The sequence below is a fragment of the Leuciscus leuciscus genome (genome assembly GCF_965113295.1).
Source record: "Leuciscus leuciscus genome assembly, chromosome: 14".
Lineage (NCBI taxonomy): Eukaryota > Metazoa > Chordata > Actinopteri > Cypriniformes > Leuciscidae > Leuciscus > Leuciscus leuciscus.
In genome coordinates, this window is record NC_138738.1 from 21,039,150 (window position 1) to 21,066,223 (window position 27,074).

At 37.3% G+C, this 27,074-nt stretch overlaps 2 protein-coding genes across 4 annotated transcripts; one reads left to right on the top strand and one right to left on the bottom strand.

The window, feature by feature from the left end:
* Nucleotides 1-124: 124 nt before the first annotated feature.
* On the top strand, nt 125-23,432 carry sec16b (SEC16 homolog B, endoplasmic reticulum export factor). 3 transcript variants are annotated; one of them, XM_082136749.1, is made up of 26 exons: nt 125-958; nt 1,211-1,365; nt 2,086-2,379; nt 4,023-4,123; nt 4,207-4,309; nt 4,413-4,497; nt 5,155-5,275; nt 5,427-5,572; nt 5,656-5,717; nt 6,416-6,554; nt 6,698-6,925; nt 7,364-7,461; nt 13,442-13,523; nt 14,171-14,288; nt 14,404-14,515; nt 14,607-14,712; nt 15,068-15,205; nt 15,317-15,430; nt 16,276-16,357; nt 16,522-16,872; nt 17,764-17,792; nt 18,156-18,257; nt 18,362-18,454; nt 19,880-19,979; nt 22,612-22,661; nt 22,739-23,432. In XM_082136749.1, the coding sequence occupies exons 3-26, from the start codon at nt 2,120-2,122 to the stop codon at nt 22,745-22,747; spliced, it is 2,829 nt and encodes a 942-aa protein (XP_081992875.1). In that variant the 5' UTR covers nt 125-958; nt 1,211-1,365; nt 2,086-2,119; the 3' UTR covers nt 22,748-23,432. The 3 variants fall into 3 exon arrangements, with proteins under 3 accessions (XP_081992875.1, XP_081992877.1, XP_081992876.1); XM_082136751.1 differs by having other exon boundaries at nt 18,159-18,257; XM_082136750.1 differs by lacking the exon at nt 1,211-1,365.
* Nucleotides 23,433-23,524: 92 nt separating this feature from the next.
* Nucleotides 23,525-26,779, bottom strand: znf648 (zinc finger protein 648). The gene is made up of 2 exons (XM_082136909.1): nt 26,471-26,779; nt 23,525-26,107 (listed from the first exon to the last, which is right to left on the bottom strand). Exon 2 carries the CDS (start codon nt 26,048-26,050, stop codon nt 24,569-24,571), a length of 1,482 nt encoding a protein of 493 aa, XP_081993035.1. The 5' UTR covers nt 26,051-26,107; nt 26,471-26,779; the 3' UTR covers nt 23,525-24,568.
* Nucleotides 26,780-27,074: the final 295 nt, after the last annotated feature.

Sequence of the window (27,074 nt, forward strand, 5' to 3'; positions counted from 1 at the left end):
CAGTAGAGCACTCTACTCGCTCCGGTCTCATTTACATACCGTCCCTGATTGGTCAGCTCACATGGACGCGCACACATGAACACGGAGAGCAATTAAATACAGTTAAATACAGTTGCAATTAAAACCACTGAATATATATTCTAAATATGTATGATATGCTTGCACAATAATTTGTAGTCAATCACTTAAGAATATACTAAAAAAACTAAATAAATAATGTTGCTTCAGGCCAACAAAATCTTTCTAAAACGTCGAAATTTGAGTGCTCATCAACGTGACTAAAGTGCCATCTGGTGGCGGATTAGTGAAGTCTTCGAATTTATTGTTTAACTTCAATTTTTGAAATGTTCTTGCTTATTGAAATTATAGTATTTAAATAAGCTGAATAAGGTTGAATAAGCTAAAATATAAATATGGACATTTTGCATCATTGTGCTAGTTTAGTCAAATAAACTTAAAATACACACATATTCAATGCATACATATACCATGTATTGCAGCACGAAATTGTTTTTATATAAATCTGCATAAAACTTCCCTGCTAAGAAAGAATGTAAGAAAGAATATAAGATTTAAGGAAGAAAATAAAATATGTGGTACCAACTTCAGATAGTGCTTGAGTAACGTAACAAATGCAGTGAATTTTGTTAACTGGCCAAAGCAAAACATATTTATCTAGATCAAATTTCTAAACAATCACTTGTAAGAGGCGCTTGAAAAGTTTCACAATAGTTTTATTTTTATTAATCTGAATGAATTACTGTAGTGAAATGTTCCCTTCATAACATGGCAGTGATCTCCTCCCATAAGTAATACTGTGTTTCTCCGAGGTGTGTCCGAGCAGCTCCAGCGTCAGTGCGTGATGGTTCCGCACGACGTGGCAACTTCAAATATTCCTAATATGGGAGTGAGTGCAGAAAGCTCGGGCGCCTGTCAAAGCTGTGTATGCAAACATACTGTAAGTCCAGCTTTGATTTATTTCGCATTCACCGTTATTTTATCTACATAGAAAAAAAAACATGTTTTATATTTAAGCGCATTTTAGTGCTTTTTACACAGATGTATGACTTCAGTGATGTATTTAGAGGAAATATGAATTAAAAAGTCGACGTCCAGCTGTTGCATGGAGCTGACAACAGCTGTTTTGAATAGCCACAAAGAGATGCATCAGAAATAAGGTGTATTTTGACTCCCTTGATTTCCCTTTTAGGGGTTGAAGGGCAAAGAAAGATTTTGAGAGTAAGGCAGGTCCATGAGTCACCTTTGTGTTGTGCTTTGAAATGATGTGGCATGTGCACTTTGAAACTGTGACAGGACACAGTACACTGCGAAAGTCTATATGGAAAACATCTCAGATAGAAACCTGTGAGTTATTTAAAATTTGATTTTAAGATACATTTTTTTTCTGCAATACTATTGTCAGTTGTTAAGTGATTATATATTAAAAATAAAACATTAATCTTACAGTACGTTCCTTTTTATGTGCATGACAATTACAGTCAAATTTTTCGAACCCACTTCATATTGTGTCTTTAACGGCTATTAACATTTAAATCAATAATTTGATATAATGCATTTATTGCGTAAATACATGTTTTTACATTGTACTTATATATTAAAAAGACCTGCATGTACCCGTGATTAATTACAGTAATAACATAGTTACACTGTTGACCCTTCCATTACACCTTAACCCAGACTTAAAAACTAACCACTAAACCCGCCCTTAACATCAACCCGTCTTCCACCTCAATAGCAGCAAAAGTGTTTTGCAATAGAACATGAACTAAATTAGTACATTGTACGAAACAAAACAATTGTTGGCCTTAAGACAGCTTATAAAGTGGAACCCTGCCCTGGTAAAATACAAAATGTAATATACGCTTCGTTCTGATCTCATACTGATGTCTTTATCATAAGTTACCACTTACAGAATTGAAAACAAAGGTTGTTTTTGATTTACTGCTCCCTTCCTGATAAGCAGCCTCTGTTTCTATGCTCACTGATAGCATTTGACTTAGTGTGTATACAGCAGACAAAATCCTCCTCTCTTCTCACTAATAACTGTTGTCTTTGCAAGTGCAGTTTTCTTTAGGTTTATCCGGCACTGTGTCGTGTGATGGAGCCCAGAGGGCAAGGCTGGCATATGCCAGGCCATCAGTACCAGTCTAGTGAGAGAGACGACCACTACAGATCCTCCCAGCAAACACCGTATTACTACCCACCTACAGACCCAAGAGGGAGAGAAAGACAGTGGCCCCATGTGGATCCTCGGTATGGAAGCTACATGGCCAGTCCTCCTCCTAAACCAGAGTATATTCCTGGATATAGCAGCAGTTATGCATCAAACCAGCCGTTGCACTTCAGACCTCATTCCAGGTAACAGTAAGATTATCAATCATGCAGCAAAATCAATATTTCTTTTTTCAGTAAACATGCATGTCCTTAAAACAAAATGAATGTACTTGAGAAGCAAGACTTGTTTTTATTATTAAGTATTTATTATTTTCTTTACCCAGTTGGCTAAACATTTTATTACCTCAATGCACTTTGTTCGATTTTATGCTCATTTTAAGGTAAATGTGAGATTGTAAGTATACAGTAAGAGAAAAGAAACATTGTTTGATATGAAGTTGCACTTATTCATAATTTGCAGATAGGGTAAGCAAAATAAGTCTTAATAATTAATATTAATATATGTAATTTTGCTTCTCAGTTAAATTTATTATGTACATTTATCTTGTTTTAAGAATGTTACCGCTGAGATGTTTTTACCTGAAGTCAAGACAAAAATACTGATTAAGAAATCTTTTCAGTACCTCTTATTTTGAATATACACTACCATTCAAAGGTTTGTAGCGAGTACAATTTTAAAAAAAATTAAAGTGACCGTACATTTTTTTACAGTGAGAATTTTTTTTTTTTTACAAATCCTGCTCTTCTGAACTTTCTCTCATCAAAGAATCCTGAAAAAATATACAGTATATCCTGGTTTGCACAAAAAATATTTAATATTAAGGAATAGTTCGCTTAAAAATGAACATTTTCAGATAATGTACTCACTCCAAGGCCATCCAAGAAGATGCATATGACTTTCTTTCCTCAGCCAAAGAGAAATTAAGGTTTTGGAGAAAAACGTTCCTGGATTTTTCTCCATCTAATGCAAGTGAATGGTGCCCAACATAGGTTTATCGTTTTTAACTACAAATTATCACCTTGGTCCAACTCTGCGAAGTGCATTCACGAGATGGTTGAGTTCACGACCTTTTGTATAATGTCTGCACGTATGGGAAGGCCACGCGTGACGTTGATGGCAAGAGGAGTTTACATCCAGAATACACACATGAACAATAATCTGAAACAAATACTAATAAATAGCAATGACCATTTGTTTTGGTCAGCGCTCCTTCACCACACTTGTAAACAATGCCGCCTATGTGATGCATGACCTTCCCAATGTCTATACATCTTGTGCATATGTCAGTATATCATTTATTTTATTTTCTGAAAATTACTGATCGGTTTGCTTGAGAATACCCTTATTCGTTGGCTGGGGTTGTGTGTGGAGCCCTTTGAAGTTGCCTAAAAATGGATTTTGGACCATCAAAAATTGTCTAGGTTTGGCACCATTCACTTGCATTAGATAGAGAAAAAATCTGGAATGTTTTCCTCTAACACCTTAATTTCTGTTTGGCTGAAGAAAGAAAGTCATATACAACTTGGATGGCCTTGTGGTGAGTACATTTGGGATGAACTATTCCTTTAAGCAGCACAACTCTTTTCAATATTGATAAAGAAATGGAAATTAAAATAGAAAACAGTTGTTTTAAACTGTAATAATATTTCACAGTGTTATTCTATTTTTTTACTGTATGTTTGAATATTACAAAAAAATATTACTAACCCAATCTTTTAAACGGCATTAAACATTAATAAATGGAAAGACCCGGCACCTTGTTATTATTTGTCCCCGAATGAGCGCAGGTCTAAAATCCCAGGTCTAATCGCTAATATCTGTTCAGGCAGGAATATGACTACCCCACTTCCAGCTACTGGCCTTACAGAGAAGACTACGGGTATTATGATTATCATGGTTATCACAGACCACAGTACAGCTCCCCAGGTACATAATATTCAATCAGAGGCCCTCAGTTTTTAATTATCTGCAAAATTCAATCTAATGTTCACCTCATTGCTGTTTTGTAGATGGTGGTGGCTGGAGCCAGACAGATGGTTGGAGAACAGAGGGCTATCAGGGCAGAGGACTGCAGCAGGAGTCTGCAAGAGCTTCATACGTAGATCAGCAGGGGTCTGTTGACTTTGTCATGCCTGAAACTTTTTTTTTTTCCCAGTGATGTTGTAAAAAGAAATAAATAATAATTTTAAGTGATTTGACACATTTTATTTAACAGCTATAGCCTTAGAACAGACACTCAATATGGTGTCTCAGAGAGACAGCACAGAGACAGTATGGAAAATGGAGATGGAACTGGAGAGGTTTGTTTCCAGAAATTACTTTTCCTAAGACTTTAGTATAAAATCTTTATACATATAAGACAGCATTACAATATACATTACCTTTCAAATGTTTGGGGTCAGTACGATTTTCTTTTTAAAGAAACTAATACTTTTATTCAACAAAGAAACATTAAATTGATAAAAAGAGATTATATTTCAAATAAATGCTGTTCTGTGTAACTTTCTATAAAAAAACAAAAAAAACAAAAAAAAAACAGAACAACTGTTTTCAACATTGATAGTAAGAAATGTTTCTTAAGCACCAAATTATCATATTGGAAAGATTTCTAAAGGATTATGTATGTGACACTGAAGACTGGAGTAATGACATTGTGTAACTGTTAGAAAGAGTTGTACCTTTAGGGGTACAACAGGTTGTCACTGGGGCAGTACCCTTAAGAGACAACTTTGTACCTTATGTACCCCTAAAAGGTGCATATTAGTACCTTAGAGTAGTACTACTATGATCATTTTAGGGTAAATAGGGTACAAAGATGTCCCTTTAAAGTTACTGCCCCAGTGACAAACTGTTTTAACCCTAAATGGACAATTTTAGCTTTTTTTGAGAGTGTACTGACCCTAAACTTCTCAATGGTAGTGTACGATGGCCCTCAGGCTGTTTTATTTTTTCTTTAGGTACATGATAGTGGAGCTCTTGCCAGCTCTAAAGCATCAGGCCTGTCCTCGAGCAGCTATGAGCTCAGCCAGTACATCAATGGAGCTGAACAGAGTGAACCAGATATCATATCTCACACAGGTTTGTTAGAACCATAGACTTCCTTTAATGCTTAATTTTGCACAGCAAATGTGTGATTAAGTTTTCTTTATACAGCAGTTACTTCTAATCCTTGAATCTGATTGGTCACTGGACTCAGAATGGCTGTTATTTATTTGGTAATTTGATTTAGATGCTGTACCCATGGAGGTAGTCCCACTAAAGTTCTGCATCCCTCATGTGGCAGTGAGTTTTGGCCCTGCAGGTCAGCTGGTATGGGTCAGTCCAGCTCATGCCTCGGAGGGTGAGCCTGCTCAAGTGGAGCTCCACAGCTTGGAGGTTAGAAAGACACGGTACAAACATCTTTTATGTTATGATATGAAATATAATGGTGGAATAAATATGTTCTTTAATGATTTCAGGTAATTCTCTGTGACACACAAGAACAGCAGAATATGAGAGACTATCCTGGACCACTGGCTAGGTATATTTCAAAATATTCCTCTTACAATAATACTTAAAGTGGCAAGACATTAATCCAGTCTGAAAACTTTGTATAATTGCAATATAAAATATATAAATATTGTTTTTTTTCCCCCTCAAAAGATTCTGCTAGGTCATCATTAAACAAAATTATGTATTAACCTTCTTTGCTAGAGGTCATGTTTAAAGACCCTCACTGATTCCTTATAGAGTGCAACAATGCCTGTCCATGACCCAGCCTTTTTTTCCCATTCATTTTTCTCATAGGGATGTTAAAGTTCCCCATTATGCTATTTTAAAGGTTCGTTATTTTGTTTTAGGGGGCCTCCTACAGTAGGTTTACATGCATCAAAGATAAAAAGCACTTTAATTTTCTCATAATATACATTGTAGCAATCAAGGATTCACCCTCTCTAAACCCCTCCTTTTCCTAATTTTGCCTCTTCTTCTTCCTACTTTACTCTGAATGTTCAGATGGCCCAGTCAGAATTGTGAGTTTACATATATCATACATTCTTTCCGTACAAGTAACTTTTTTCTTAGACAAGTGAATGACCAATTTACTTAATGTCTTAGGGCTTAATGTCGAGCCCTGTGGAGGATGGTTATAAGGATATATTTTGTACACTGAATGAAGGGTAAGTCTTTGAAATGCTGTCTACTTAAATAGATTGTTGCTTTTCTTGTTCTCTTGTGAAGGGAGGATTTGCATAAGGTTGATGCTATTAACTTTGCCCTGCAAATGTCAGAGGAATGTTTGAAGGATGAAAAATTAGAAGATGCCACTTCTGCTGCCCTCTTGTGGCATCTCCTAATACTGCTATGCAGACAGAATGGAGTAAGTCCTATTACTTATTACAGAATATTAATGTTACTATTATTAAGCCACTAGAATAATTCTGAAGACTTTCAGCTTTGTTTGTGAGGTCTGATTTTGCCCATTTTGCACTGTTAATTTGAGTATGTGTTGGTGCTATGCAGAGAATTATGGGTTCAGATGTTGCAGAACTGCTGATGAGGGACTCCATGAGTACGTGTGGTGAGCTTGCAGATGGAGAAAGCCTCATTGACCTTAACGAATCACCCACACCAGGAAAAGAGAACCTCAATATTGCTGACCTTCTCACTGGATACCCCCCAACTGACAAAGAGGCGACAGAGCAAAACCTTCAGAATTACACAAAACTATTGCTGTCTGGCAGGAAGAAGGTTAATTTTAGTGAACAATATTTTTCTCATTTATTATTCTATTTTTATGTTAATGACCCTGTGACATTTTTTGACCTATTAATTTTTTTTTTTTTTTTGACATTTTCTATTAAAAATGGACATTAGGTTGGGACATAAAGAAGGACTTCTTCATATTTTTTAAAAGCCAATATCCACCTTATAAATTTTATATTATATAAATTTTTTTCTGGATTCAATGGTGAATAAAGTTAAAAAGAACAGCATTCATTTGAAATAGAAATGTTTCGTAACATTACAAATGTTTTAATTGTGACTTTTGATCAATTAAATATATCCATGCCCAATAAAAGTAGTAATTTCTTTAAAAAGAAAATATTTCTAACCTTTTTTGTGCCTTGACTCTTGTAAATATCTTTTCAGATCTCAAATGTCTGATCTTTTCTCCCCTCACTACAGGAGGCGCTGGAGTCAGCCATGCAGAGTGGACTTTGGGGACACGCCCTATTTCTGGCTAGCAAAATGGACATCAGATCCTACAACACGGTGCTGAGCAGGTTTGTAAAAGATGACTCACCCATCTACCCTTTCATTTTAGCAGTAACCACTTCTCATCAATAACTGGCACAGTCAGTCATGTTTTCGAATAGAACGAATGCCCGAATAAAAAGTATCCCTCAATCACAGTGCAGTGTCTCTTTAAAATACATTTTAATTGAAATTACACATTTTACAGTCTATAAACCTCCTGGTATGTGGTCTGATCAAATACACAGCAAGTGAACATTTATATTCATATAACCAGACAGTTGCCTGTTATCTGTTTCATTTATTAGCATTGGCTTATATGCCTCATGAAGAATTAACATTAACTGATAGCTATCCCAGTTTTATTCCATAGTGAAATATGCTAAATATATTTGTCATGGTCTAATATGTTTATCACAACTGGCTCACCTTTACAGGGACTCACCCTGCACCATCTGTGAGACAGTGACATCGCTGTTCCCTCTTCCTCTCTCAAGACACCTTCCTCCATCTTGGTTGAGTTTAGGGCTTCTGCGGGTTATCAAATGGGCACCCCCCTTCCTCGATGTTTCATCGATTTAAGCACATGACATCTGACTCGGGGGGTTAGTGGTGGGGGCTCGACGGTAAAAACAGCGTCCTAGTTCTGACTCTATTCTTCACCTTCAAACTCAAGATGTTCTTAGCCCTTCCCCATGTTGGGTCTGCCACCTCTCAATACGTTTTATCCATATCCACCGGGATGCTAATGCCAATCCCAAGCAGTCCATCTTTTCCTTTGGAGAATCAAAGCCTGATATTTCTTAAGATTACACTTGTGTGCCTCTTCCATCCTCTCTTCCCAGGGTACTGTCAGCTCAATAAGTACAACCTTCTCTGTATTCTTCGACCAGAGCAAAATGTCTGGTCTGAGACTAGTATGGATTATTTCTTCTGGGAATTTGAGTTGCTTCTTAAGGTCTGCCCGAATCTCCCAGTTGTTTTGCATGGCCAGAACTCATTTACTCCTCATCTCTGTTGCCCCAAACCTAAGGAAATCTGAATGCAACAAGGCCCTATAAAGAAGCAGTTTTAGCTTCTTTCTTGCTTGCTTCACCCCGGCAGCCAGCTTAGGCAAAATTTGGTCATGTCGCCTCCGAAATTTCCCAGCTACCAAACTTGACCTGCACGAGGAGAGGACATGCTCAAGATTAGCTGGCCTTTCTCAGAGTGTGCAGTTGTGTCTCTCTGCTAACCCCCATGTATGGAAGTTCGATGGAGTAGGTAGGACATTGTATACAGAACACAAGGAACTAAGGAACTAGGAACTAAATCTAATGCTCTACCATGCTCTAGATATCCTGCAAGGTCAGAACCCTCTCCCACACACTTTCCCACCTTATACGGCTGCCCTTCCTATCATGGTTGCAGGCTTAACATGTTGATTTTCCTCTTCTCCCTTGCGGACCTCCCTTTGCACCATACCACGCTGGTCCCTTTGGATTTGCCTGCTTCCAGCTTGCCCTGGTCGAGCAACCTAGCCCTTGCCTTCCCTAGGCCACTAAGCTATGTCAGCATGATGCAGGTGCTCCTCCACCTCCTTCAATGCTCTGCCAGCTAACCACTTGCGAACTTGTTCTTGGACTGTTGGAATTATGTCCTCTTTTATCTGAAAGTGAAATCAATCCTGGACTTGCCCCCTCCTCAACTCCAAACGTAGTTTTTGTCCAATTCCATTGACTTTTATTGGATGAAAAACTACGTTAAAACCTGTTGGAAAGCATCTTTTGCAGCGATTTTTGTGTGAGCATTTCAGTGAACACCCCTGACCACTCGGTGAGTTTCACGTCTTTGTAAACGAAAGTTTAATGCGTTTTAGGAAAGATTGTTCCAGTGCACATATGCAGCCATTCTGGAGGTGGGTGGGGGGGGGGGGGAGCGAAAGAAACCTAAAATTCTCGGGACAGCAGCATGTGTCCAAAATTTAACCTTAACCGTTCTATTTCATCAGAAACGATCTGTAAACAGGGCTTTAAGTGTAAAATACCGAACTTGTCCTTTAACCTTACTGAATTAGCACTGCAAGAGCTTTTGGAAGCGCTCTGGGACATGGTAGGATTCAGTGTTAGTTCCACTAACTTGTGGAGTATAGTTCTATAGACATTGGTAAGATCAAGCCACAGAACTGTTAGGTTGCCTAACCCCCGAAAAGCACTCTTTTTGAACTGACGTGTCCAAAATGAAAGTGGTCAGCCAAAAAAAACAAACATTTTAACCTCCACATTGTGGAGTGAAATGGTACGAAATTGATTGATATTTATGAAATTCTCCTCCTTAGAGATGAAACACCACTTAGCAACCAACCAATCGTCAGCAAGGAAGTTCTTCCTCCATGCCACTTTCATCAACCTCCAGAGTAATCTCCTGATCCTTTCATAATGTTTGTACACCTTGTACGGTATACCATTTGGTCCTGGAGCTGATCTTCCTCTGGCTTTCTTAAGAAAGTTGTTGATATCCTTCTAACTTGGTTTCTCTAGTCCAAAAGGGATAACTGGTTCCGCCGGTTTAATGAGTTTCTTCATTTCTTTCTTCATTCTATTGTCACTATAAACTTGACAGAGATGTTCTTACGCCTCTTCCTTTGTTGCCTCCTTTGTTGCTCTTCCTTTCTAACTCGCCTGATATTTTGCCACCCAGAAGTATTGACAAGTACTTGAATGGATTCCAGATTGAGGCTCCCTAAATTCTATTGATGAATTGATGATTTCTGTTGAAGCTCCCTATCCGTTTCCCTAAATTGTCTAAAATTTCAGTGAATGCTGGCTTCTCTTCTGTGGCTTCACGGAAAGCCTTTTTTAGACTCCGAAGAAAGCCTCTTATATTCGCAATCTCCTTAAGGCTGTTGGTAGGTTGCGAGCACCTTGCGAGCAAACATCTTTGTCTGGTGTATCTTCAGATCCCTCTCGTTTTTGCATACCTTCCCACATCACAGACCCGGAATACATCGCTTGGCTCTTCCATCGTCGATTGTCTATCCTGGTTGGTCATAACTGTGGTCTTTCTTGTGGGTTGATCATCCGACCCCGCTCTCACCCGACCCCTGGGGTATCTTATAACTTTCTATAGCCATCAATGTTCCTTCTCATGGAGAATGTGCTTCAGCCTGCCAAGCACTTCTGCTCTGGTCTTTCCTAACGTCTGCGGTCTTTCCCAGCTATCACCGTTCTTCCTAGCTGTCTTTCCTAGCTGTCACTGGGTCTGCCAGAAAGAAGTATGCAAAATATGATAGTTTATTTCAACTGGCTCACCTTTACAGGCCATGCAACATCTTTGAGCCAGTGACATCGCTATCCTCTCTTCTTCTCTCAAGACACCTTCCTCTAACTTGATTGAGCTTAGGGCTTCTGTGGGCAATCAATTGAAAGGAAATGGTAATCCCGGAAAACAGTACAGTAAATGCGTTAAAGTTACACATGCTCATGAGGACACCAGCGAAAGGGTATGGTTTCAGTTCTGAGTGGGAATTGCCTGAAAGATTGCTTGCACGTCCTTGTAATGTTTCATCTGCTTTCAATTAATGGAGAATTCTTTCACATTCATTTTTGGGCTGTTTTTTGTTAATACGGTAGCATTTTCATTTGTTGATATGTATGTTATGAACTTACCGAGTAATACGTTTGCTTGTGTGTGCATGTTGTATCCATGCTTTGTACATAGATGTCACAGTATAGCAGTAGAGATGTATCGATCGACCGGCCAGGCACTGGAACCAGCCACTTTTACGCAAGCTCGGCTTGGACCGGTGACTGGTCGGTCAGTTTCACGTCTTTCGATTCCGAACTAGTCCGTTTTGTTGCCAGCGCTGCTGGCAGCTGGTAAACATTTCGTTAGCTTGGAAGTTATTCACTGTGAGTGAAGAAGACAACAAAGTTCCAATTTGTAATACAGGCTGAAGTAAACCGTGGGGGAACCACCACAAATACATTCAGAGCAACAAACTTAATTAGACACTAGTGTTGTCAAAAATATCGAAATTTTGATACGTATCGATACTGAAATATCTGAAACCATTCCAATACACCTTTTCTGTAGTATTGATACACCAATACAAGCTGTGCGTTCTCTTCTCTCCAGCGGCGAAGTGACACACACCCGTCTCCTCTCACACACTTGTCTCATTCGCTCCGGTTAAATAGTGCTTGTATTGCGCATACTTTGACTAATTCCCGCAGGTTTCACGCTCACACCAAAAGCGCGTACACGACTGAACTATATAAGTGGTGTGCACATAAAGCCGCCTCTCAAACAGCTTGTAAGTCGCAAGTACCAAAATGAGTGGCTTACCATGCGAATTAAACGGTCAGATACACACAAAATTATGTCAAAATGTCCATCTTTGTGAGTATTCAGTTAGAGGTGCTCTAAGCGATGTCACACGTTTTTTAGGCTGAAACATTTGTTGTCACATACAGCAAACATCTCCTCACTATCCGCTAGCTGCCTGTCCCCTGAACACACTGTAAAAAAAACGTGGTCTCTGTAGACAGCCCAGGCTCAACAAACGGCAACAAAAACAAACTGGGCCAACCTGCACCACGAAACATAACAAACAGTGTTCCAGTCAATAACCGATAATAATGATTTGAGGGTGGGGGTGTGTGGAGTGGAGGAGAGAGAAGCATGAAGAGGGAAGTTAGCTATAGGAGAGATGTCCTAGACAACGAAAACGACTAACGTTAGAATTATATTCTCTTGAATTTTGATATGGCACCCAACATCGCTTAGAGCACCTTTAAACACAGTCAGCTTTGGAACGTAAATATTTGTGAAAGATAACACAGTGTGTAACAGTATATTGGATCCGTGCATAAACTCTTTGGGCACTATCATACATCTGGTGCAATGCAGCGCCAGGCGCGACTCAAGTGTTTATTGCTAGTAGCCCGACGCAGTTATTATTTTCACGTCATGCTCCATGTTGTTTAAATAGCAAGTGCATTTGCGCCCATCTGTTCGCCCATGGTCTGAAAACGAATGTTCAGGCGCATTGTTGGCGGGTTGCAGTTTTGAGGCAACTGAAATAGACTGTGCCAGTATTTTTTTGGTTATTTAAAGGGCGCATTAGTAATATGTGCCTATAGGCGGGTGCACAACGCGCGTACACTCTGCTTATTACACACACAGGGACGCACACACCACACAAACATGCCAAATATAAAAAAAAATAAAAGGATTACAATGTAAAAGATTATATTGTGTACATAAAGATATGGTGGAATCTGGCTTGTCCCGTAGATGGTCTGCTTGCACGCTTTAACCTCGCGCACGAGCAGATCCATTTGCGCTCTGGAGAAGCGTTCAGTCTTTCTGCTTGCCATGGCGCGAGCTGAACTGGCTTTTAAAGAGAATGGGAGATGATACTCTGATTGGTTTATTGCACGTTACAGCCAAAACACACCCATTGCTTTTAGACCATGCGGCAGGCAAACGCAAATGTATATTCAGACATGCCCTAAGTGCACTTGCGCTTAGATCGTTAAAATATGTTCCTTTAAGTGACAGCAGTCTAATATTCCTGCTGCTTTCTCTCATGTTAATCAAAGAACAGAAAATCACTCTCTGCTCTTGAATTAATAACTTTTTTAACTTTAATTGTAAGCATTATTCTGTTTGATTTTTACAATGAAGACTATCCAGTGTTATTTACCATTTGATTACATTAATTTATGTAGTATTTCTTACCTGAATTTACTGCTGCCACCTGAAAAACATAAAGCCATGCATTTTGTTTGTGCTGTTGTTTGCAATTTGTTTATTTGCTCTTATTTTATTACTGACATTTTACTTTAAGAGCAGATTTTTGTTTGTATATGCTGTTAATTTATATTTCTTAGAAAGAAAATAGGAATCAACAAAAATCTGTATTGGCAGGTCACACTTACAAAAAAATCAGAAATCAGAATAAGCCAAGAAAATTGCAATTGGTGCATCTCTATATAGCAGACTGAATATTTATGTGTTTGACAGATTTACAGGCAGTCTGGCTCCGAGTGACCCGCTGCAAACTGTCTTCCAGCTGCTCTCTGGGAGGATTCCAGCAGTTTCCATGGTAATCTACATTCTGTCCTGACTTAGTTTATAGTTAATAAATGTCTTTTACTTTTACTTTTTATTATTCTTTTTTATTTCAATTTTAGTTTTAGTTATCAAGTTAAACTAAATGAAAATAAGAAATGTTGCTACCGTAGCAACTAGATAAAATTAAGTAAGTAAACTTTTATAATATAGTTTATTTTTAGTTAATATTTATTTTATTTCAAGTAATATTTTTTTTTTATGATTTTAGTTTCAGTTTAATAATATCATTGGCTAGATTTTCACAAAACTATGGAATGGATTTGAAATACACTACCATTCAAAGTTTTAGGGTCAGGAAGGTTTTTTATTTTTTTTTAAGAAATGAATACTTTCATTCAAGGATGCATTAAATTGATATGATATTGAAAATGTATATATATCAAAATGTATCTTAGGATATGTTTCAGTGAAATAGCAAATGGATTTGGAATGACATGATGGTGATAGAATAATTAGATTTCATTAAATTATTATTTTTAATGAATTTTTCCTTTAAGCAGAAGTGCAAAACAGAAACCTCCAGTCACACCTCATGCAAAACCTTTTCTTTTCCTCTAAATCATCCTCTTGACCTTCTCTTCTAAATGTTTTATTGATGTTCTCCTCTCCTCTTTGCAGTCCTGGAGTTGTGAGAAGTGGGGAGAGTGGAAACCACACTTGGCTGTTATGTTGTCCAATGAGACAGCAGACCCAACCATACATCACAGGTCCATCATCACCATGGGTGATACCCTAGGTAATGTCCAGTCCAGTTTCTAGAAATAACCATTTTTGTATGTTCTCTCATATTTTGGCATAATATAAAATTATTCTTAAAGTAGATCTTGACTTTAAATATGTTTTCTCCTCAGCCTCCAGGGATATGCTGTATGCCTCCCAAATCTGCTACCTCATAGCCCAATGTCCATTTGGCTGGTACAAAAACAGTTCAGAGCGCCTGGTGCTTCTGGGCAGCAAGCAAAGGTGAAGATTCAGTGTAAATGCTAACATATCTGAATGACTGCGTTCCTGACCTGAATTTAAATAGCTTTTACATTTAATCTTTTGATTGCAGTGCACAGTTTTCCAAGTTCTGTCACAACTCTGCCATTCGCTGTACTGAACTGTTTGAGTACTGTCAAAGGCTTGGAAATCCTGAATTTATCATTCCTGCTTTTCAGGTACAATTCACATTTTATCTACAGAAGTGGTTCCCAAATGTTTTAGCGTGCCCCTTGAGGCATTTAACATCCCTCTTTGTACCCCCTCTCTTCCACTTAGACTGCTGTCACAACTTTTCCATTAAGGGACAAAATTTTACCCCTTAGGGTCATTTTTTTCTTTAAAAAGGTTTTTTAAAGGTTTATAAATAAATAAATTTGACTTAAAAATAAAGTTATCTGGATAACTGTCATACCTTCTATAGGTCACTCTTTTTCACATTCTGATTACATGACTGTTTCACATTTATATGTTGATGTACAATGGTTCAGTGGGTGATCATGTGATTTATATATTGTGTTGTGCTCTGTGTAGGTGTATAAATTCCTGTATGCATGCCGGTTGCTGGAATGTGGTCTGTTTTCTCAAGCCTTCCACTACTGTGAGGTGGTGGCAAAAGCTCTGCTCAGGATAGAGGAACCCCATTTAGTGCTGCTTGGAGAGCTTATTAAAGTAACACACCTGTACATACAGTACTAAAAACTAATCCTGTAGTTTTGTTTATTTTGTGTATGCATCGAAATGTGTGTGCCTGTTTTGTGATCTGTCTGTTTGCTAACACAGATGGTGGACAGACTGAAGTTCTCTGAGGCACAGCTCAGTGAGACAGGTGTCAGTCAACCTTTTCTGGACCCTGACTGGCTGGTGCAGATTCGCTGCAGACACCAGACCATGATGGTAAACCCAATGTTTGTACACTATATGTATGATAGTCGTTAGTCCACTTTAAGATTTTCAGGGTTGTCTATGGGAAGACCATATGGAACTCAATGTAGAGACCACACTGTCATTTTACCTTTGAATAACCTATGGCTTTCTGACCGGTATTGACCTAGTATTGACATCTGTCTCGGGTAATACGGTCACAAGTTGTCAGCAAAAACAGATAGAAGTTTACACCTATTTTTAAAGCATCTCCTGTGACCACTTGTTATTGGATTTCAAAGAGACCACGATTTTGTGACCATATACAGTACATTAGTAAGTATTACTGCATGTTGATAACATGCAAAACAGCTCCCAAATGTACTTTTCCCAAATAAATACATTTTAATCTCATTATATATATACTAAAAATGTATATCACAAAAATACTATATATATATGAAACTATGAGAAAACATAAAAAATGTAATATACATATATTAATATAATTTAATGTAAAATATAACCATATTAACAAAATTTCACATACATGTGTGTATTCCTTGATTTTTACCTTTGTTTTGTGAGTTGGCTGTCTTCCACAGTTGTCCAGGGCACATTAGGACACATTTGTATTTATACTGCAAAGGTTATGTGGTGTCAATAGCTTATGTTTACCTCTGAACTTGGATTGAGTGAAAATGTTTTGGACCCTAATCACAGCCGTATTTAGAGCTAACCCTCTGATCATTTGATATTAATGTAATACTGGTTATAAATAGGGCCTCAGACATCCTGTAGAATTGGCACTTTCCTTAATGATTCATATGATGACCTTTCCACTGGTTCCACCGTCAGTGACCTATTTATTTGCTTAGGTGGGGAACTACTGTAGTGAGACATACCAGTCACCAGTCGGGGAGACTACTTGGACTCATGAGGACAGCAACAAGTGTTCAGGTCAAAAACAAATACCAGAGATTTTTGAGTATGTGACCATGATGTTGCCCTTTGAGCCACTAGGTCACAATAAAACTCAGAAAGTCCGTTAGTGTTTCCTGTCATTTCAGTTTGTCAGTATTCTGCAAAAATTTCATGTGTTTTGTCTCTTGGCTTCTCTGTAGATTTTACAGAAGGCTCCCAGACAGAGGCGGTTAACCATGCTAGCACTGAAAATGAACCCTCAAACCCATCTCAATACATGAGACCACACACTGATGGCCGGTTTCAGGAGTCTTACTCACCAGCATGCCTCTCTTCTGAAGAACAGGCTCCTAGGACTGTTGCCCCAGTGCCACTGTACCCGAACCAGCAATCGATGACGCTGCCCCCAGTTTTTCCTATGGAAATGTTTGGGCCTCCACCAGTTTCAATAGACCAAAGCCAAGCTAATCTTGATAGCAGCAGTAAACATGATACCTTTCACAGTCACACTGCTGCTTACACTTCGCCTCCAAAAAGCTACAGTAATACAGGTTAAGATTACTATGGAATCAGTATGATATGTTTCTGGGGCTGTTTACACGACACCGTTTTCAACTAAAAACAACGCCGTTTTGGGCGCCTGGAAATGCAAACTTTTGAAAACGTGTTTTAGAGTGCACGTTTTTTAAAACTATACCATTATCGTCTCCATGTAAACTACAAAAACGGCAATTTGTGAAATCAGTGACGTCATGCACGTGTGTATTGTTTCTTTACTTTGAGACATCGCCAACTACTGGCCTGACATGCACTAAATTGTTTTTAGTCATTTTGGTGGATCTGTTTGAACAGGAATCATTCTGATAACGTTGTCGCCGGTATGCGAAAAACGCAAAGGAAAAACATAATTGTCGTGTAAATGTACCCTTAGATACCATTCTTCAATGATCTCTTGAAACTAATGTATATGTACACTACCGTTCAAAAGTTTTTAAAGAAATTAATACTTTATTACATTTTCAAAATTGACAGTAAAGACATTTATAATGTTACAAAATATTTCTGTCAAATAAATGCTGTTATTATTAACTTTCTATTATCGTAGAATCCAGAAAAAATATATAACGGTTTCCACAAAAATATTAGGCAGCCCAACTGTTTTCAACATTGATAATAATAAGGAATGTATCTTGAGTTTCAAAGAATCATATAAAATATTATTTAAATTTCAGAAACAGTTATTCTAATTTGTAATAATACTTAACAATATTACTGTTTTTACTGTATGCTTGATCAAATAAATGCAGCCTTGGTGAGCATAAGGCACTTTTTTAAAAAACATTTAAAAAAACAACAACTTTTGAACAGTTGTGTACATATTTGAAACACTGATTTATAATATTTATTTTCTTAATGTTATTTAAATTTTTTTCTTTTCTAAGGTGGTGACTTTTCTGCTGATGCAATAATGGTGAGAAAATGAAATACAAATAGATCCATTTCAGTTCCTTTTTATTTGAAAGACTGATCAACCTTGGGGAAGTTGTCTCTGTGTGTTAAATAGAGATTGGAGGAAGTATTTTAACACAAAAAAAATTGCACACATCACCTCTATGCAGTTTAATTGTAAACGTGTGTGTGTGTGTGTGTGTGTGTGTGTGTGTGTGTGTGTGTGTGTGTGTGTGTGTGTGTGTGTGTGTGTGTGTGTGTGTGTGTGTGTGTGTGTGTGTGTGTGTGTGTGTGTGTGTGTGTGTGTGTGTGTGTGTGTGTGTGTGTGTGTGTGTGTGTCTCATACGTTGGTCTGTAATTGTCAATGTTTTATTTACAATTCAAGCAGGGTGCTGTTGAAAACGACGCTGTAGTTGAGAGTGTTAATCAGTCTGGGACAAATCCAAGTGAGGACAACAATAGAGAGGCCAACACACTATCAACTACGGTATGTATTACATCAAATGTTTACACGATTCCCTCTTTACTTTTTGATCTTGTATGTATGTATGTATGTATTTATTATTATTGTATTGTTTCATTTTTGAGCAGAGCTCCAAGCCTGGATGGTTCAGTGGCTGGTTCAAATCCAAGCCTAAAGAAGACCCAAAAGAACAAATCCCAGACCCCAATCCTACCACAAGGGTAGACACCTTTACATTTCCCATAAAGTGATCGTAAAATATAAGTCTAGGATAGTTTATGATAAGAGATTTAAATCAGAACAAAGTGAAAACACAGTTTTTTATGACATGTTCATCAAATGATATCAATTTGTATAAAATTATTCACTGTTGAGCATGTGGTGGAAAAGAGGGGTAACTGTGAAACCCTCTGTGTCATATTGGCAACCTTAAACTGCCATATTCCATAGTTAGTATTTCAATCATTGGAATAATTCAAGCAATTCAACAATTTGTCAAAGTTCATTTTATCTTGCACTCATTGTGTTGGCTTGACACCAAACTCGGGTCAGACCTGCAGACGGTTCTGATCAAGTGGCTATATCTTTTCTAACTGATCCAACTTACGGAACATGATAGCAACATGTTAAATCATGTTAAAACATGTGAACAACATGCTAATCATACCAACAACATGTTAAATCATGTTAACAACATTCTAAATCATGCTAGCAACATGTAAATAATGTTAACAACATGGTAAATATGTTAGCAACATGTTTAATCATGATAGCAACTTAAAAAAATGCAAACAACATGCTAGCACAATGTCAAGTTGTGCTGGCAACATGCTAATCATGCTAACAACATGATAACCATGTTAGCAAATGCTAACAATTTGTTAAGTCATGTTAGCACTATGCAAATTCATGGTAGCAACGTGTTAATGTTAGCAAAATGTTAGATCATGCTAGCAAAATGCTAACAATATGTTAAATCATGTTAGCAACATGTTAAATCATGTTTACAACACGATAACAAAATGCTAAACATGTTAACAAAATGTTAAACCATGCTAGCAATGTGTTAAAACATGCTAGCAATGTGTTAAAACATGCTAGCAATGTGTTAAAACATGCTAGCAAAATGTTAAAATATGCTAGTTCATGTTAGCAATGTGTTAAAACATGTTAGTAACATGTTAATTCATGTTAGCAATGTGCTACAACATGTTAGAAATTGCTAAAACATGTTAGTGACATGGTATTAAATGCTAGCAATGTGCTAATTAATGCTAGTAATGTATTAAAACATGTTAATTCATGTTAGCAAAATGTTAATCCATGCTAGCATTGAGCTAAAACATGTTAGGAATGTTAATTTATGCTAACAATGTGTTAAACACTAACAACATGTTAATCATGCTACGACATTCTAACAACATGATAAAACATGCTTTCGAACTTTCAGACAAGGCAAGCCAACATAAAAGTTTGTTCCAATTAACGAACTTTACTTTCTAGTTACATTTTTCATAGTTACTTAAACCTGATAAATGTCCTTTCCAATGGCCCTAAAAAAGCATTTGCACAGTGACCGTGTTAAGCTTTGTTTTCACTGAGCCTTGTTTGCAGTCAAGTAACAACATTTTGGTCTTTCCTGTAAGGAGTCATCAGCCAACTTTCCTTTCCCTTCTCCTCCTCCACCCATCCCAAAAGCTTCACAGCCTCAATTCAGTGGGATCAATCCCTTTTCTAGGAGTGCTGGTGAGTGAAGAACATCTGTACATCTGCCTGGTTTTGGCATCACTGACTCAGCAACTGAGCTTTGAGACTGTTGTACATTGAATGAGCATGAGCTGACAGAATCAAAATGTCCTAAATCACTGCAATTGCTCTGTTTGACAGTCATTTATTAGTTATTAGTTAATGATGAACTAATCATTTACAAAACATGATTATACATTAATAAATGATTAAAACGTGATGTTAACATTTTATGAATGTTTTAATTCAGTTATGATTCATTTATACGTTTTTAGTTAATGATTAACTAATCATGTCCAAAACATGACTATACATTCATAAATGATTAATAAGTGGTATGCTAAAAATATACAAATGTCTTGTAAGTTGACTAAAAAATAGTAAATCATGAAATAATCAAACAGATCATTAGTAGATGGTTAAGTTAGTTGATATTATTAATCCCTTATAAATCACTGAAATATTTGTCAAAATTGTTTTGTATCATTATCTCAATACACAATGGTTAATCATGAACTGATGATGAAGAAACCATTACTAAATGATCTGTATATTGTTTATAGATGTATGGTGAAGTTGTAATCTGGTCTGTGTTCAAAAGCACAAACACATATGCTTACATTGCAGAACAAACTAAACGGTTCAACACCTGTTATAATTTATATGTAAACTCATGAATACATAATTTACAAAGCTTTCTGCATCCACTAATCTAAAGTGTAAACTATTTATGATTTGTAAATGTGTTGCATATAATTTGTAGATCTCTCTTACCTGTTACAAATGATGTGTACGAGTCATTTACAACACTTTATGCATCCCATAATCTAAAGTTTAAACTACTCTATTTGTAGATCTTCTTTATAAATGATGTACAAACTGCATTTTTTAGATGTATAACTTATTTATATGCAAAGCTTATGGTATACCTTTCAGTTGCAAATCTGTACAAATCCCTAATTAGATATTTAAATGATAAGTATATTTGACTGTTATATAGAATATATAGCCTATCTAACTAACCCCTATACTAAATGTAACCACTTTTTAGCAACTTCACAAAAATGAAAATGTAATATAGATTAATTTATAGTGACAATTATCTTAGTTACAATATACTATTTTGTGGATCATTTTAAACTCCCTACTTCACCCTATAACCCTAAAGATAATAATTTTGACAATATACAGTCACAGTAATTCATTTAAAATATGTCAGAAAGCAGTATAAAGAATAGACAAGCTACATTACCAGTGCTCTGACAGCAAAATATAATTAACAGAATTAAAGCTGTTAGTCGCTGCCAACATTCCCATGATCCGCATGTCCATCCTCTAAAGAGTCACACTGCATCTCACTCGAACCGTTACTTTGTAGTTTGTAATGCAATGTGAGTGCTGACTGGTGAAGGTATAGACACCCTGTCTTCTCTGACACACATGGAGTCTTTAAACCCTGTGCATCTGCATGTGGGCTTCAGTGGAAGGTAAAACTGATTCTGAGGTTCACATTATTACTAGATCCACACAGAACACAAGTCTGTGAAAGGAGTGAAAGGATTTAACGTAACCCACTGGAACCCCCTAACTGTGAGTTATTTATAAATGTTTATCCACTTGAAAACAAATAAATAACTCTTCTTAAAAATACTGTTTTAAGCATACCTGCATGTTAGTGCTTTTGAACACAGACCAGATTACAACTTCACGATACATCAATAAACTATATACTGATCATTTACTAATGGTCTGTTCATCATTAGTTCAAGATTAACCATTGTTTATTGAGATAAGGATACTTAAACAATTTTGACAGATATTTCAGTGATTTAAAAGTGATATTAATCAACTAATGACATATTACACATCTATTAATGATCTGATTGTATCATGATTTAGAATTTTTTAAGATAACTTAAAACACATTTCTAAATCGTTAGCATGCAACTTATTAATCATGTATTAATGTAGTTGTGTTTTGTAAATAATTAGTTAAATATTAGTTAAATAATTATTCTTTCTCAGCGCAGATTTTGGCAGAATAAACAGGTTGAAAATAAATTAGTAAACAATTTTTTTTTTAAATAAAATACAAATATTTTTATATTCATTAAAATTTGTAAAGCATATATTTTTCCATTTTATTTAAAGTTAGAAAATCAGTGAATTTTTCTTTGTAAAGATTTAGTTCTGTCAAATCAATTAATCACATCTAACATAAAATGTGTGCATATATATATATATATATATATATGTGTGTGTGTGTGTGTGTGTGTGTGTGTGTGTGTGTGTGTGTGTGTGTGTGTGTGTGTGTGTGTGTGTGTGTGTGTGTGAATTAACAACACACACACACACATATACAGTATGTATATATATGTATATGTATGTATATATATATATATACATATGCATACATACAGTAAATGGGTGTGCACACACACACACACACACACACACACACATACATACTCACATATATTATATAAATGTGCTATTATCTGGAATATATATGTATTATTCATGTTTGACCAGCATATCTGCAGTATTTTGTACAAATTAAAGGTTTCAAAGTTTTCAAAGCTCAAACATGAGCTTTAACAAGTCTAATAGGAAGTTTGTCTCTTTGTTACAGGACAAAAATTGTCCGGACCCGTGAATCAGAACCAAGGGTTCATGTCACAGGTAAAAATCCTGAGAAATGTAAATATATACACCATAGCTGTCATGAAAATATTCAGGTTTTATTGTTTTGTTCATAGGGTCCATAATGAAGGTCTACACTGAAGAATAATCATCAGCTGTGGAACTCAAGGATGCACTTTTGGGTTCCTGCCCAGTGATTACATGACTAAGGGATCTCTCAGGCAAACCCATGCAGTTCCTCTAGAGGAGGTCAGAGGAGCGTCTGTATCTTCATATACAGTAACATCTGTGGTTACAGAAATACATTGAGGACATAGGGTTCTTGAAATAATCTGTATGGGTCTGGTGTCCTTTCATCTTTGAATGAAGCCGTTGAACAGCTGAAGCACAGCTCCCTATGCTGACTCTAGGGATTTGTGTTATACCCCTGGGGCCGGGAACATGATGGAATGGGTGCTGAGCAAAGGTGCTGTGACCCATGGAAACATGAACTTAAACTGTCATCACAGCTGGCAATGTCAGTAAATTGTATAACACATAACACCTCCCCACCTTTGTACATGCAAAAAAATTAAATACATTTAAGTGGCTTTTCAAAATCATATGTTTGGGATAGAGAGCCGGACTCTAGTGAAGATGTGGGAAATGTTGTAAATTGTAAAATGAACAGGTGGTCCCTTTGGGCCACAGCCTTGATTTATCCCAGATGGAGAGATATTGATGTTTTAAGTTGTTTACTCAATATCTCTTCCAAAACTGTATTCAAAATTGTTGTAAAACTTTCTAATAAAAATCTGTTGTATTTGTATACGTCAATGCATTTTTTAATAATCATATAAATTACAACTAAAAATATGGAAATATGAGCCAACATCTCTTGTTGCAAAGCAGGACAGTGGAATTTGACCAGATGAATGCCATCTTCTTTTACCATGAGTGAGCAGGTCTGGCAGCAAAGTGACAAATGTTACCAGAAGTGGCACTCGGGGAATTAGGTCTTGTGTCCTCAAGAGAGACATACAGAGCCAACAACAGGAATCAAACACTATTACAACACCCTCTCGTGTCTCCAAAACCACATTTCACACATAAAAATGACATGAATCCTAAATAGTACTGGATTTTATTTAGTCTGTCTGGTGTGACATTTTGTAATGAAGAAAAAAGCATTTTTATTTGTAATGGTAATGACATTCATATTCAATATTATACAACACAATCTCATTTCAGTCAGTGATTTTAGCAGCATAAAAGAAAAGGTAACAGTTTTATAATTAATTAAATTCATCATATAACATGTACCAATCTCAAAATACATGTTTCCCTGCTGCATACATTTCATACCAAAAAAAAGTACTACATCACATAGTAATATCTTTTAGCTTTTAACAACATATCTTGAAACTTAAAATAGCACCATGCTTGTTTCACCACTGAGAATTCAACATATTCCACCTTACTTTCTGTTTCTCACACGCACAGAGTCAGCCTTGGTCGACAAGAGGCCATCAAGTGCCATTAACATGTTACAAATGGGTCACCAGTGTGTTTACAGAGTGTTTTTTTTTGTTGTTTTTTTTTTGCTAGAAATATACACAGTGATTTATTTGAAATCCAAGCCTTTCGACGGTGGTCCCCACCATTCCCTGCATTTAACACTTGTAAAAATAGATATCTTACATTTTTTTTCAATTCTAGCTAAATATAACTATGTTGTTATGGCTGAATTGTGATAGGTAGATACACTGTAGGCTGAATTGTGATAGACAGACAGACAGACAGACAGGCAGATAGATAGATAGATAGATAGATAGATAGATAGATAGATAGATAGATAGATAGATAGATAGATAGATAGATAGATAGATAGATAGACAGACAGACAGACAGACAGACAGACAGACAGACAGAAAGAAAATAACCCAGGCTAACTTACAGTCTTCCAGTTACTTCAGTGTGAAATGGGTAGGAACGCAAGTTTTAGCATTAGCGTGGCTCTGCATGTGTTCTGTGAGCAGGGAATCCCGAGGGAAAGATTTACTGCACTGCCCACATACAAAGATCATGCCTTCCCCATGCTGCTTCTCATGCCTCTTGAGTGCTGCAAGCTGGCCAAATGACATATCGCATCGCTGGCAGTGGTAAGACTGCACAGCTGCGTGAATACGCTGGTGTCGTACAAGTCGGGACGCCACGGCGAATGCAACCCCACATTCTGAGCACTTGTGTGGCCGCACTCCACTGTGAACTGTGAGATGTTCGGTGAGATTGGAGGACTTAGTGAAAGCTTTGGAGCAAATAGAGCAGGCGTAGGGACGCACTCCGCTGTGGATTTTCCTGTGCTCCGTCATGCGACTGGCCAGGGCAAATGCCTTCCCGCACTCCGGACAAACAAATGGCCTCTCACCCAAATGCGTACGCTCGTGGCGGAGAAGAGACAGGGGTTTGTTGAAGGTTTTGCCGCATTGCTTGCAGAGGAACGGCTTGTTGTTGGTGTGCATGTTGCGCTCGTGTTTCCGCAGGTCAGAGGAGCGCACAAAGTCCTTGCCGCATTCCTCACAGATGTATGGCTTCTCTCCGGTGTGCGTTCGGATGTGTTTGCGGAAGTCAGAGGACCAAATGTAGTTTTTATCACAAAACGGGCACTGGTAAGGTCTTTCGCCCGTGTGCAGCCGCTTGTGCTGCTGAAGAGTCCCCTGGTGCGAGTAGGCCTTCCCGCACAAGTCACAAACGTGTGGTTTAAGGCCGCGGTGAGTATCGATGTGGCTCAACAGGTTGCTGGACTTTTTGAAAGCCCAGTTGCAGTAAGTGCACTTGTATGGACGGTTTTCCGTGCTTCCCTCCATTCCTCGCTTCTTAATGGTTGCAAACACTACCTGATTTTTTAAAACCTGCTTCTGTGAAGATTTCAGGTTGTCCGCTACGTTTCCCTCCACCTCACATTCGTCCGCCGCAGCTTCATGCTGATTTCTTGGAACCGTTGCCAGTTCACTTGGAGTAGTGATATCCACCTTCTTATTCACCTTCACGTTGGTGATGCTGGTCGCTTCCAAGCGCTCATGATTCAGTTGGGAATTATAGTCAGATCCAGACTCAGCCTCCACGTCAGCTTCATCCACTCTCCTTTCCTTTCCAGAGGATTGTTCAGAACTTTTCACATGAAGGTGGCATGAAGCTTCAGTTCTTGGATTCTTAGTAATCATCTCTTGGATTCTCGTCTTATTGTTTTTTCTTTGATCGCAATTGGTAGAAGTGCTGATATCCTCTTCAGTATGTAGATTAAGGCTCATTTTCATGGTGTCTGCAATGTTACTCTCCTTAGGCAGATAATGCCTCTTGCTGATGAGAATCTTTCTAATACTTCGTTTTGATATGTAAGCATTATATTTTAAAGCTGCTGGATTCCACAGGTCATTCATATTAGCCATTGTAGTTTAGTGCATTGACCTTTATTAGCCAATAGAAAGAATCTATGTTTGCAATGCCTGCCAAAAATAATTCATACGTTTAGTTGTCAGATTTATATACAGTATAATATTATTTAAAATACAGTTGATCTCAATTTTATAATTCATAATCATATTGTCAATTGTCAATCAATTATAATCAATTGTACAGCAGATTCAATTCTAAGAGGCTCTTGTTTGCCTTATTTTAGGCTATGAATTAACTCTGGATTTGAGAGTAATGATATCCAGTATAAATAATATTGACTGGGAGACCATCCAGTAGATCGCTACGCAGTCCTGAGCCAGCAAAGAACAAGACTTTATTATCAGCTGTCATAGTGCATGGTGTGCACTCCAAAGAAACGTTTGACTAGTCTACACATGCAAAGAGTCTCTTACCTTGGCAGCAACAAGTCCACCAATGCTGATTTCAAAGAGAGCAATTAATGCACTTCCTCTTTATGGTGGATTTTAGGCAGACGTTTAGAATACCATAGGAGGAGCCAGAGCTTACACTTCACATGGGGGAGTGCAACATATTCTGGCAGTGGTCAGCACTTTAGCAAAACCATTTGCTGTGGGGAAAGATCAGCTCAATGACCCTTTAACCCATGACAGGCGTGAGGTACAAGATATTTCCCGGGTAACAGCACATAACATACATACATAGATGTGATTACAATCCACCGGGATTATATTTAACCACTATAGAGTATATAGCTTTTTTCTTTTCTTTTTTTTGTGCAAAAGTATGATGCAATCATTCCCAATATTTTTAAAAGTACAAGCCATTTAAGTGACATACTGTACTCGGAATTTACATTTAACTAATCTAAGAAAGTGCACACACGAAAGGAGCAGTGAGTAGTGAACACACACACACACACACACACACACACACACACACACACACACACACACACACATCCAGCTTATACTATGTACTATCTCTAATAGCAGTTTCTTATACTATCTCTGATAGCAGTTTCTATGTTTGATGTTC

What these genes read in the sequence shown, in the direction of transcription:
- sec16b (XM_082136749.1), top strand. Translation starts at nt 2,120, where the DNA reads ATGGAGCCCAGAGGGCAAGGCTGGCATATGCCAGGCCATCAGTACCAG. An exon ending in AGATATCATATCTCACACAG is followed by an intron (nt 5,276 to 5,426) that starts GTTTGTTAGAAC and finishes AATTTGATTTAG; the next exon opens with ATGCTGTACCCATGGAGGTA. An exon ending in TGGAGCTCCACAGCTTGGAG is followed by an intron (nt 5,573 to 5,655) that starts GTTAGAAAGACA and finishes TAATGATTTCAG; the next exon opens with GTAATTCTCTGTGACACACA.
- znf648 (XM_082136909.1), bottom strand. Translation starts at nt 26,050, where the DNA reads ATGGCTAATATGAATGACCTGTGGAATCCAGCAGCTTTAAAATATAAT.